General features: G+C 41.3%; 1 protein-coding gene across 2 annotated transcripts in view; it reads left to right on the top strand.

The window, feature by feature from the left end:
- PLA2G4E (phospholipase A2 group IVE) overlaps positions 1–13,954 on the top strand; it is a 144,903-nt gene that overhangs the window by 53,819 nt on the left and 77,130 nt on the right. The window contains exon 1 of one of the 2 annotated variants that reach the window (XM_016428486.2): positions 4,633–4,761. The exons of the other annotated variant lie outside the window; for it this stretch is intronic. Within the exon in view, the coding sequence (XP_016283972.1) occupies positions 4,666–4,761 (96 nt within the window). The 5' untranslated portion in view covers positions 4,633–4,665. Of the gene's footprint in view, positions 1–4,632; positions 4,762–13,954 lie in introns of those variants that run through there. 2 annotated transcript variants of the gene reach the window in all.

Genomic DNA, 13,954 nt, shown 5'->3' with positions numbered 1-13,954 from the left:
ACATAGTTCTTTAAAGTTTGCAAAGCCTTTGGTATCTATGACCTTATCTGTTTCTTACAATATAACTCAATGAGATAGGTACTATTATTATCTCCATTTTCCAGATGAGAGAAGTTAATAGCTTGTCCAGGGTTGCACAGTTGCTGTGTCTGAGATAAAAGTTGAACCCAAATCTTCCTGTGTACAAGTCCAGAGTTTCATCCAGTATGTTCCACTGCTCTTTCAATAATAAATAAATCTTTTTTTTAATTAAAAAAATTTTAATAGCAATAGAAGGAAAGGGAAGGAAATAAGCATTTGTATAGTAGTACCTACTATGTGTTGGGCACTTTTTTACAAATATTCCCTAAATTTGACCCTCCTAACATCCCTTCAAGGTAAGTGCTAGCCCCATTTTAGAGTTGAGGAAACTAAGGCAAACAGAGGTAAAATGACTTGCTCAGGGTCACACAGATAATAAATGTCCAAGATCAGATTTGAACTTAGATCTTCCTAGCTCCAGGCTCAATACTCCATGCACTGTACCACCAGCTGCTTCTGTAACACAGGACAGCATAGGACTTGGCTCAGAAAATGCCCACTGAGCACATTACTGATCTTCCAAACTGGCTCCCAAGCAAATCTGAAGACTGGACTCTGGATACAGGGCCCACAAGTGATAACTGTATGATCTCCCTGTCATCCCCCAACCTCTATCTTTTTACAGGTGAAATCCAACTAAATGGCCATCAAAAAGCTGAAAAGGAACAAAGGAGGGGAGAAAAGAGTTTCAAAATAATTTTCATATAAACGCCACAAATGGTATTTTCTATACCCAAGTGAATATATGTCTCTCTGGTTCCAGCACAACTTTTTTTAATAGCTGTGATGAAAATGAGTTTAATTATATTTAATTATGGCACAATAGCTGTGGTGATCCAGTCAGAGCAATCATGGAGGTTTCTTTCAGAGAACTGTGAAACGAATACATCTAAATATTTTTGGAGAGAGAGATTTTCAGCATAAATCATCTCTATACAATTATTTGATTAAACTGTTATTCTGCCCTATGAACTGAAAACATCTCAAATGTTTTATTATGTTTTGGTTTCATCTAATCCTTCTGGAAAGAACAGATTATGTTTTATACAATAAGAAAAAAATTAAAATGAGCGTCAAGGACAGTCAACACAAAAACCAGAAGGGCCCTGAGATGTCATCTAGTTCAATCTCCTCCTTTTATAGATGAGAAAATAAAGCCTTGAGAGAGGATAAGTGACTTACCCAAGTTCACACAGCTAGGGAATGGCAAAGCCTAGACTCTAGGGACTCCTTGGAAATCTCTCTCTTTTTCTTTTTCCTCTTTTTTTAGCACTTCCTAGTGGGGCTCTTCTGTCTTTTCCTGGCTATCTACTTAGAGGTATAGGGACCTCCACAGCTAAGGGCTCTGGGTAATTGCCTCAGTTCATCATTCCCTTGGAAACTCTTCTTCTGGCAAGAGCACTGGAGAGAGTCCAGCAGGATAGCCTGGGACTCTTGGCTGAGATTCTAAGGCTGTGGGGCCAAGAGGGGCTCTGGGAATTTGATTTACTATGATGGTTCTTCACTTTTGTTGTGAAATGGGCCCCTTTGGTAATCTGATAAAACCTATGGGGACTTTTTCAGAATAATGCTTAATTTTTAGTAATAAAATCAATGAGTTTATTATTAATTATGAAAAATCAATAATATTAGTGAAATTAATAAAACAAATTCAGAATGGAAGGAAATGCTAAGTTTCAGTTAGTAGCTAGTGAAAATAAAGTTGGAATTTTTCCCCATCCAAATTCATAGATCCCCTATATTATATTCATGGACTGGTTAGGCAGTTAGGGTTAAGTGACTTGTCCAGGATTATGCAGCATCTACCTATTTGCTCTTTGCCTTATCTTTCAATAATTTCATGTATGTTAGTTTTATGATATCAACTAAGCTCCTTAGACTTAAATAATTTAAAAGATTTTTTTTATTCATAGGCTACACCAATTACAATAAAATGATATTTTCTGAATTAGTGTATTGAGTAAGTACCATAGTAATCAAATGATCAAAAAGTTTCTTTATTAGGGGCAGCTGGGTAGTTCAGTGGATTGAGAGCCAGGACTATGTTCAAATCTGGCCTCAGACACTTCCTAGCTTTGTGACCCTGGGCAAGTCACTTAACCCCCATTGCCTAGCCCTTACTGCTCGTCTGCCTTGGAGCCAATACCCAGCATTGATTCTAAGACAGAAGGTAAGGGTTAAAAAAAAAGAAATTACTTTATTAAACTGGACAAAGTGATAGTGAAATTCATTTGGATGAACAAAAGGTCTGGAGTCTCGAGGAAAAGGGAAAAGGGTCGGTATATATATATATATGCTATGAGATAATAATGACCAAGCTTGGCCCCTAAGAAGAAATATAAGGAAGTACCTCTCCCAGCTTCTTTGCAGAGGTGGGAGACTATGGGTACAGGAAGTCTTTCCCAACCCCTCTTCATTTTTCTGCCTTCCCTTTGTTGATTATCTCTGGTTTATTTTATATATCTCTATATCTTATTGGCAAGTATCTGTCTGCTTGTTGTCTATCCCAACAGATGGTGAGATTCTTGAAGGCAGGTGATGCCATCTGCCTCTTTTTGCATCTCCAATATATATCCATACTACCTGGCACTAATAAATATTGATTGCTTGATTGACTGGAACACTACACATAGATAGAACACTGCATATAGTGCCAGACTTTTTTGATATATTGATTAGTTGTTTCCTCCTCTTTTTTATTCTTTGTTATAAGGGACAGATTTCTGGAAGGGGGGAGGGGACAGACACATCAGAAAATTCAGGTGATATAAAGACAAAAGATATCAATAAAAATTTACTTTAGGGGCAGCTGAGAGAGCCATGCCTTAATATGTGAAGTCCTGAGTTCAAATCTGGATTCAGACACTACCTAACTGTGTGAACTTGGGCAAGTCACTTAACCCCAATTGCCTAATCCTTCTCTCTCTTCTGCTTTGAAACTGATATTTACTATTGATTCTAAGACAGAAAACAAGGGTTTAGGAAAAAAGGTATTATCACAGTTTAACCCTTAATTGTTCAAAAATTGTTTCATAAGAGGCAGCTGTAGTTCAATAGATAGAGTTAGGCTTAAAGATGAGAGATGCTAGGTTCAAATCTGGTCTTAGATATTCCCTAGTTGTGACCCAGAGCAAGTCACTTAACCAAGTTGGTAGCCTTTAATGCTCTTCTGCCTTGGAACCAAAACTTAGTATCAGTTCTAAGACAGAAGACAAGGTCTTTGAGAGAGGGAGAGACAGACAGACAGACAGAGATGAGCATTATTTATTATTTTGTTGGGAGCTGAGTACAACATGAATTCCTATGGGATGAATGGGTGGGATAGGAATCCTGACCAGGTTCCTGGTCCCCTGAGCAGTCTCTGATGGTCAGGATACCTTGAAAGTTTGAGTCTCGGTTGCCATGACAATTATAGGTTGTCTATGGTCTCCTTACCTACATGGAGTTGATTTAGCTGTGTAAGTTAGTCCCCATGGCAACATGGGTAGCAGGATTTAGAGACTGCACAAAGAATGGAATCAAGACAAGAAGGCCATCCATTTCTTCCCCACAGAGAAAGGACTCCTTGGCTCATCTCTAGAGGATGAGGCTAAAAAGCAGCAGCAGCAGCAGCAGCAGCAGGAAGACATGGCCACAAAAGGTGTCACAAATTCCACCATCTGTATCTTGGTATTAAGCTTTTCAGTCAGCTCCAAGTTCAGATCTTGGCCTCATACTCATCAGATCATTTCATCTAAGGGCAAGAAAAGCCGGTTGTGTTGCCCTGGGCAAAAACCCGGGCTGGAAACTCCCAGTGTTCCTAGGTGGGTGTGGGGCCCTTGTCCTGCCTCCCCTCGGTGTGGTAGATGTAGAGATAGGGGTCATCTTCTAAGCTCAGGGTGCTGAATTGGATTCGAGACCCTGAATGTCATCACTGGGGGAAAAAAGAGCCCTATATTTCCCCCAGCTCTTAGGTTTGGGAGTATGTCATTCTCTTCTCTCTTGGTACTTCAGTGACAGAGAATGAAGCAGTCCCAACCCTCTACTTAACATCCATGTGAAGATCTCTCTCCTTCCATGGTTGAATCTGTTGATCTCCAGACTTCACACTCACCATGACTGCAGCACAGTTCTGGAGAATTCTGTCTACCTAGCACTACCTCTCCTCAGAAGTGGAGGCAGAAGCTTTAGGGGAATCAGTAGTTGTCAGAGAAGTGGGGGCAGTGGAGAGCTGGCCCAGACCTTGAGCCCTTAATTTTTGTCCTGTGCTATCCCATCACTGTCCTCCCTGAAAGGTACCCCTTTCTTGTGTCCCGAGGAATCCCTGTGACTCCAGACTTGCTGTTGCAGCCCCAGATGTTGCTGGGAAGTGGAGCCCCTGGCACACAACTCTGCGACTGAGTTTCCCAGGAACCCTGCTCTCTTGGCCACGTGTTCCTCTGTGGAGATCACAGTGTGGCCCCGAGGTCCCTGACCATCCCTGCGAATCCTGACCTGCTCACTGTAGCATCCAAATTTGACTCCTGGGAGGGAGCTGGGAGGGTGGGGCTATGAGTCAGTGTATAAAGCAGTTCATTCTGCCAGGACAGCCCCAGAGCAGCAAGGATGTTTCAGAAGCAGATACCCATCTGGGTCTCCCATAACCCACCAGACTCGGGGCAGGGAGCAGATGCTATCCCTTTAGACGCCTGTACCTCAGAGGTAAGGGAACCGTGGGCAGCACGGGACTGGGACCAAATGAGGGAAGGGAACGTTCTGAGTTTTAGCAGTTCCAGAGAGCTGCCAGGACTCAGGCTGAGAAGAGGTAGGGGCTAGGGTGGTAGGTGTTGGGGGAGAAGAGCAAGAGGGGTTGACAGCATAAGGGATTGGCGATGCCCCAGATTTGGTTTTGTTCTTGGGCAGCCAAGTTCCTTAAAGAACACGAGATTGGAATCTGGTCCCAGTCCTGAGACTGAGATACTGGAGGGATGAGGGAAATAGCCATGAGAGGTGCTAGTGGATTTGTGACTAAAACGGGATGAAAAGGATCAGCTGTGAACCCAGAAGTACATTAGCTTTGCACACAACTCCAGGACTAGTACAATGCTTTGGGCCCATGTTGAGAGAGAGAAAGCAGCATTCTAGGTGGAGAATACTTCTTAAAGTCTTAGCACTATTACTAAGCATGGGCCGTTGACTTAAAAAGCAACCAGATATTTCCCCTGGGGAGACACCTGAATTTTGGGTATGCATGTGTGTATCTGTTAAGGGTTAATGGCATTTCTGTGTGTCCCCCCCCCCCCCCAATCTCCCCTCCCAAACTGTCTAATGGCCTGGCAGCATGGAAATATTCTCTCATTGCTTGGTGGGTCATTGGGAGACTTCATGGTCTAACAACAACAACAAAAAAAAAGCCAAAACAAAACAAAAAACCCTTGGAATTGGGAATAAGCACTTTAAAAAAATTCTAGTCCTGGCCTGATAAAAGCTCTGTGTTCCAGGGTTCCTCTGTGCATCTCTTTGGACCTATTTCTCTATCTGTAAAACTGGTATGATATTCCTATATCTCTGGAACTTTGTGAAGAGGACTGTAAACTTCTCCAGGATAGACACTTCAGATTATACTTTCTTAACTCAACACCTAGGGTGGTACTGAGCATAGTAGGTGCTTAACAAATGTGCTTTTTAGGACCAACTAGGTGGTTTAGTGAAAAGAGAACCAGGCTTGAAAATGGGATGGTCCTGGGTTTAAATCTGGCCTCAGACACTTTCTAGCTGTGTGACCCTGAGCAAGTCATTTAACCCGCATTGTGTAGCCCTTACCACTCTTCTGCCTTAGAACCAATACATATCGATTCTAAGACAGAAGATAAGTGTTTATAAAGACAAAAATAAATGTGCTTTTTGAATTGGATCCTTGAATAAGACTGAATCCTATACTGAGGGTTCCTAAAGAGTTTAGGTGATATTAATACAACCATTTTGCCTTATGAGAGTATGGGAATGATGGTTCAGATCTATAACTAGAGTGGGGAGGCCAGTGCTTTGCTCCAGAGCGGCCAGTTCTTCTCCCAGCAACTACTTCCTGTTCCTCCAAAGATTCCAAGCATACAATAAACCATGTCTGCCACCATCATGGCCCTGTGATGTGGTGCCCTTCTCCCAAGGCCTTCTTTCTCCTACAACCTCCTCTAGAGCTGAGTTGTCTGGACAGCCCTCTTTGGGCGATTATCTCTGTTCCCTTGTTTTCTGTCTCAACTGAATTTTTCCCCAGGCAGAAGCTAGAGTTAGTTGTTACTCTGAGACACATGTGGCTACTTTCTCCCTCTCCTCCGCTTGATACTGTTGCTTCCAAGGGTCTGAAATGATTAGCAGTACTGCTGAAGATTCCTGGCAGATTGTCTCTTGGGATGCTGGAAATTCCCTTCTCTTGTGGTCTCCTAAGAAAACCCTACAAAATCCCAAATATCCCCCGTGGGAGCTCTGGGGTGAGGAGTACTGAGAAGACAGCCATGGCCAAAGTCGATCCCCAGTCTCTAGAGGAAGGTCAAATTCTGTTAAGAGGAAGGACTAGAAAAACTATTTAGAGAATGGAGGAAAGGCATAGGAAACTGGTTTGGGATCTACCCAGGAAGCCTAGCTATCTCTTTAGCCCTGATGATAACGTCCAGGGTTTGGATACTGATAAAACTAAGACTGACAATGGGGATATGATTGGGGTTATCAACCCCAGTGGAATTGTGCTTTGGCTATGGGAGGGAGTTGGTGGAAGGGGAGGAAAAGAACATGATTTTGTAATCCTGGAAAAATACTCTAAATTAATCAAATAAATTAAAAAAAAAAACCCAAGACTGACTCAGACCAGGGAGTCTTTCCTTCAGACCCTACTAATGAGGTCTAAAGAGAAAAGAAGTCTCATTGGGTAAGATCTAGTTGTGAGGTTGGAACATACCTCAGAACTTAGTTCTCTAATTAGGTACCCACATCTTATAGATGAGGAAATAGGAGCCTGGACTGGTAAAGTGATTTATTTGTCTGAAGTCACACAAATCACAAGCAGCAGAGCATTCTCAGATCCTTTGATAGCTGAGCATTTCTTCCTTTTTGCCATTTGGCTTCTCCTACTCACTTTAATCAAGGTTGCTGATGAGGGATGCTAAGACCTATAACATTTTTTTTTTTAGCACTTACTAGGAATTGGTTTTAAGTCAGAAAAGTAATAAGGGGGGCAGCTAGGTGGCTCAGTGGAACCAGGCTTAATGGGGGGAGGTCCTGGGGGGCTCATATCTGGTCTTAGACATTTCCTAGCTATGTGACCCTGGGCCAGTCACTTAACCTCCACTGCTTAGCCCTTACCACTTTTCTGCTTTGAAAGCAATACTTAGTATTAATTCCAAGATGGAAGGTAAGGACTTAAAAAAAAAAAGAAAGAAAACTTTCAGGGCTAAGTCACTTGCCCAGGATCACACAACTAGGAAGTATTAAAGATCAAATCTGAACCCAGGATCTCCCATCTCAGGTCTGGCTATCCACTGAGCTTCCTAGCTACCTCTTGTTTCTATAACATCCTATTTCACCTGATGACATTCTTCCACTGAAAAATCTACATGTCCCAACCAGAAAGCACAGGACTGTCCTAAGGGCTGACATGAATGTTGGGTCTAGTGGTTACACCCAGCATGCTGCTGGGTATGAAGAGGAAGTGGTACCTTTGGCCTGGATTGATCTAGAGGCTTGAAGATGGGAGTTTCCTCCAGTCTTTCTAAAGAGCTGCCTGCCTCTCAAGGGAGAATCCTGGAGGAGTGAAGGCAAGCTGTGGGGCGCAGCTCATGACAGTCCTCAATCAGGGCAAAGGAGCTGCTGAGCCTCAAAGGTGGTCACTGTAGTCTTACAGATCTAGTCCCTCAGCTCTGCTCCCTTGAACATCATTATTAGTCATAGCAGAAGTGAGCTAACTGTGGCACCCAATTCATACTGACCTGTAACCTAAACTCCTACTAGTTCATTGTGAGAAGGAAAGCTAGGAAACCAGATTTGTATCATCTGTAAGGCATCCTTCTCTAGCAGGCTCCTGGGAGGAAAACCAATAGGCTAAAGGTTAAATATGAAATAAAAAGGACTATGGGTAACTGAATGCAAACCCAGGAGAGGGTACCTTCTGGTAGGTACTATCCAATTGGAAATGCTTCAAATTTGGGCCCAGTGGTCTGTTTTAATTATTTTAACTAATTGTTCAAGCAATTAAATGAGAAACATTTATTCATTTCTTACTCGTAGCCAGATACTATGCTAGATGTTGGGGATATAGAACTAGAAAGGGAACAGTGCCCAATCTCAGAGGTTACATTTTATCAAAAGAAATGTGTATGTAAATAAGGAAACACATATTTATCATGTGCTCATCACTGTGCTTTGCAAATATTACCCCATATAATCCTAACAACAACCTTAAGAGGTAGGTGTTATTATCACCATTTTACAGTTTAGGAAACTGAGACAGACTGAATTTAATTGACTTCTCTTTCCTTCCTTTCTCAAAGGAAGTTGTAGTAAGTAGATAGGTTTAGACAGAGCTCTTTTGGGCACTACAACTAAGTCAAAGGCAGAAAAATAGCACTTTTTTGGATTGAAACAAACATTAATACTTGGAGGTAATACATGCAAATTAAAAATGAATGAAATAAAAAGACTGTGAGGATGTAAACTGGGAAATCCTGTGAGGTTGGAGCTATTACTAATTCCCATTTCACAGCTGAGGAAACTGAGACAAACTAAGTGACTTGCCCAGAGTCATACAATTAGTGCCCAGGACTCTATTCACTGCACCAAAGTTGCCTTTGGGATGAGGTGAGATGGCTTAGTTTCCCCTCGGCTCAAACTTTCCAGATGTTATTGATAACAGCTTATAACTTGGTTCAATGCTGTCACTGTCTCCATCTATAAATTACAGGATGTGATCTGAGGCTTAGCATAGATCCCAAGCCCAGGAGGCAGAGAAGTGTAAAGAATACTGGATTTGGAGTCAAAGAACCTAGGTTCAAAATTGAGGCTCAGAGAGGGAGGGATTTACCCAAGGTCACTCAGCTGCTGTGGACCAAAGTGAAGATTCAACTCCAGGTCATTTAACTACAAATTTAGGGTTCTTTCCTCTCTGTTGACGAGATAGAATCTTTGTTCAGTTAGGGGGAAATGGAAAAAGGGGTTCAATAATTACTGCCCTTAAGTTTCTAATAAGTTCTCCTAGGAAGATGGAGGCTAGTTATTTTCTGTTTTTGCTAAGGATAGAGCAAGCCAAAATAAATAAAAAGAAGCAGGAGGGATCTGAGTTAGATCACAGGAGAGATTTCGTAGTAAGGAGGCTGAGAGGAAGGCTCCTTTATTGGAGAACTTTCAATCTAGACCCAACTACGATAGTGCTGTCTGTGGAGAGGGCATTGGACTGAAAATCAGGAAAACCTCCATTTGAATCCTGCTTTAGGCATTTACTTGCTGGGTAACCCTTAGAAAGTCACCTAAGCTTCTCTGTGCCTTGGTTTCCTCATCCAAATAGTGTGGGCATTAGACTGGTTGACCTCTTAAGATTTGTTCCAGAGATGAATTTGTGATCCTCAGAGAGCGTGATAAATGGAGGCAGAAATGCTAAGAAGCCATGTTTCTAGAAGACAGAGGAGCTCTTAGAAGATTCTCTGAGGCCTGTGAAGGTTCCCCAGGCTGAAATCAGCTGCTGCTTTGGTTTGGAATCTTCCCAATAGATCACTAATTATAATTTGTAAAAAGGGAGAGGGAGTATGGAAGGTAAAAAGGTTTTGCCCAAATGTCCCTGAGCTCTCCTTGTTATTCAGTTGTTTCAGTTGTGTCTGACTCTTCATGACATGGTTTGGGGTTTTCTTGGCAAGATACTGGGCTGGTTTGCCATTTCCTTTTCCAGCTCCTTTTACAGATGAGGAAACTGAGGCAAACAGCATTAAATGACTTGCCCAGGCACAGTTAAGGAAGTGTCTGAGTTTTCTTGGCAAGATACTGGACTGGTTTGCCATTTCCTTCTCCAGCTCCTTTTACAGATGAGGAAACTGAGGCAAACAGCGTTAAATGACTTGCCCAGGCACAGTTAAGGAAGTGTCTGAGTTTTCTTGGCAAGATACTGGACTCGGTTTGCCATTTCCTTCTCCAGCTCCTTTTACAGATGAGCCACCTGAGGCAAACAAGGTCACACAATTAGTAGGTATCTGAGACCACACTTGAACTCACAAAAATGAATTTTCCTGGTTCCAGGCTTGGTACTCTAACCACTGTCCACATAGCTCCCCCAAAGCTCTCCTGATCTCTCCTTATGTTGTTGTTTTTAAAACATGGCTGACCTTCACCTTCCTCTTCTCTAACATGTCCAAATAAGCCAGGCTAGGTCACTTCTTTAGCCTCAGCATCCCTAACACTAAGTTATGAAAAATCACGGAGTTGACACCCACTTGTCTGATCCTGGCTCCTGTAACCAGGCCAGGAATCCTCAAGAGGAGGATCAGTTCAGAGTTTTATTGCTTTTTGCCGAAGGCCACTGAAAGACTTACAGAAGAGCAATGAGAAACAAGGTAGTGTACATTGTGAAGTTCAAGCTAAAAGAATGGATTTCTGAGCATAAAAATCAATAGCATTCCTGAGTTCATTTTATAAAAAGGACCAGCACGTGAATTGTGGGTTTAACTATAGCATCTCAGAGAATTTTTGCAGTAATTGTTGAAGCAACTAATACAAAAATAGGTTGTATAATTTTAAAAGGAAGGAACAGATAATTTATGCTGTGTTTTAGAGATTTAAGTAACTTACCTTTTTCAGAATTTTTCTGGAGTGAAAAATTACCATCACCGCCTTCTCCCCAGATACTTAATATTGTGTAATTGTGATGATCAAGCTTTGCCCTGGGGAATTGTTGAGAAAATACAACTCCCTCCCTTTCTCATCTAGGTGGAGGATTATGACTGTGGAGTATTGCATGAACTGTACAACACGGTTGACATGTTTGTTAATTTTGCTGAACTACTTTTTTTCTCTTTCTTTTTAAAAATATGTTTTATAAGAGAGAGCTTTGTCATAAAGAAAGTGGGTGAGGGCAGAAGGGAAGGGCCCTAGAGATGCAGAACTGGGCAGAGGAGCACCCTGGGGGTGAACCAGGTTTCCCTCAACACATACTGGCTGAAAAAGGAATGAGAGAAAGTAACATTTAAAAAAAAAAACGCTTAAATAAACAATATGGAAATATGTTTTGCATGAATAGACTTGTATAACCCAAATAGAATCACCTGCCAGCATCGAGGAGAAAGGGAGATATGTTCGATCATATAACTTAGTTGAATGGAAATTTATTACATGTAATTGGTAAAAAATGTTTAAAAAATATACATATATTTTAAAAACCCTTACCTTTCATCTTGGAATCAATACTAAGTATCTATTTCAAGGCAGAAGAGCAGTAAGGTCTAGGAAATTGGGGTTGAGTGATTTGCCTGGGGTCACACAGGAAGTGTGTAAAACCAGGTTTGAACCCAGGACTTCCCTCTCCAGGCCTTGCTCTCTATCTACTGGGCCACTTAATTACCTGAAGAAGAAATAACTTTAAGACATTCATGACTAAATGAACTGTCTTGAATTAATGCTAAGTCAACACTCTGGGAAGGAAAGGCCCAATATCAGTTGGTCTCCTGATAAAATCCAGTGTTCAGAGTATTCAAAGGCTGTGTAGAAAATGGTGCAACGTGAATGTCATACCCTTGATTCTTGGAGGCGTTCAAATAATTTTTTTGCCTTTCATTTTATTTTTATTTTATTTTTTCATTTGAAAAATTTTATTTAATTAATTAATTTAGAATATTTTTCCATGGTTACAAGATTCGTGTTTCTCCCCCTCCCTCCTTCTCCTTCCCCCCCCACCAATGCACAATTCCAATGGGTTTTACATGTGTCATTGATCAAGACCTATTTCCATATTATTAATTATTTACATTAGAGCGATTGTTAGAGTCTACATCCCCAATCATATCCCCATTGACCCATGTGATCAGGCAGTTGTTTTTCTTCTGTGTTTCTACATCCACAGTCCAATAATTTTTCTAGAGCTACAAACCTTAGAGAAGGTGTAATCTTAGAGGACAGAGACTGAACCTGTGATTTCACAGGGATGGAGAATTCATCCATGAGGGTACTCCCTTTACCAATGCCAGTTGGTGCTTCTTTTTCAATTTATAGTCAGAGTATTACAGGTGGGGATGCTGAAAAGTCAAGTGACCATTTTGACCGAGGTGGTTCTGAGGCTAGTTCTGAATGAAGTGATCAATAATCTAACGATAAGTTTGACAATTGAGCAAACTCTATTTTGTGTGCAAGAGATTCTTACCCAATGACTGGCCCTTAAGATTTGCACAACTAAAAAGAGTGGGCATAAAAGGTGGGAGATGATGAGCCCACCCAAGAATAGACTACCTTGAGGAGGAGGAATGTTGTTCCCCTATATGAAGAAGGTACTAGAAGTCTGAGAAAGTATCTGAGCAGCTAAGAAGAGAGGTCATGGAGTCACAGACCCTCAGAAAGAAAGATGATTGGAAACCACTTTGGAAGTAAGCAAAGGAGAGAAACTGGAGTCTTGGGTGGGACAGATTTCTGGGAAGCAGACAGCAGATTCTGAGCCAGAGACACCAGAGAAAAGGATGGGTGGATTCTATAGAGAATTGATTACTTTGAGAAGAAGAGCAAAGAGGAGAAAATCTTGGGTCTCTGTGTTCTGGGCTGGGGAAGTAATGGAAAGGGGTGGTATTTTGGGTAAATGGGTTTCAGCTAGGAAGGATCCATTTTGGCCATATTGAGCTGAATTCACTCTTGTGTAGGTTCATTGACTCCACCATAAACATGAACCCTCTTGTTCCCACCAGCAAAGGACTCCTTCCCCTAGTGGTCTAGAAAGCTGACAGAAGAGACAAAGGTGGTGGGATGGAGGGAGAGCTCTTTCCACATCTCCCACTTCCATCTTAGTTGGGACAGATTTGCTGTGTTAGGTCTTCTTTTATTGATTTTGATTTGAACTTGGCTTTCACTGAGAAAAAGAAGATGGATTATTTATATGGGGTAGCTAGGGGTACTGGGAGTCAGGAAGACTTGAGTTCAAATCTGGCCTCAGATACTTACTAGCTAAGGGCAAGTCACTTAACCCTGTTTGCCTCAATTTCCTCATCTATAAAAATAAACTGGAGAAGGAAATATCAAACAATGTCCTCTTGAAGAAAACCTCAACTAGGGTCACAAAGAATAATTGGACAGACCTGAAATGACCCAATAACAACAATTATTTATTCAGAAATTATACAAGAAAATATCCAGTAATTTGGTCATTGCTTCAGAGATTTCAGAGATCCCTCTGAAAGATCTCCTATCCTCCTCCATCTCCCCAACATCCTTCATAAACAATAGAAGGTTGTGCCCCACAGTTGGGAAGATGTTGCTTTTAAAAAAGAACATCAGTGAAACATTTTTTTTCAGAAAATACACTAAAGATAAAAGGAAGTTCAGAAGGAGGTACAGACAAGCAGGGACAATTGTATTACTACAGTGTTACCTTTAATGTGCACTTAAAATGCTCAAATGATGCTTCATGGAAATTCATAGTTTCCAGTACAAGACTCCTTTCTGCCCTTTTTTCTCATATTTAAAATGTTCATGTTTATTAAGGTCTGACTATAAGTCCAGAATGCTATTAGCCATTGTAAAATTAAAAATTAAATCTCAAATATTACCAATATTATATTTTAGGAGATTTATTAAATGATCATTAGGAATAAAGAGGATACAAAATAAAGGCCATGTGCCCATGACTGATTAGCCATTTCAGAATTCCCACACTTGGCTTACTACACCACCATGTTCACTGCATCAT

The sequence above is a fragment of the Monodelphis domestica genome, chromosome 1 (assembly GCF_027887165.1).
Source record: "Monodelphis domestica isolate mMonDom1 chromosome 1, mMonDom1.pri, whole genome shotgun sequence".
Lineage (NCBI taxonomy): Eukaryota > Metazoa > Chordata > Mammalia > Didelphimorphia > Didelphidae > Monodelphis > Monodelphis domestica.
Note: the sequence above shows the minus strand (reverse complement) of the source record. Positions and strands in the feature narration are given on the sequence as shown.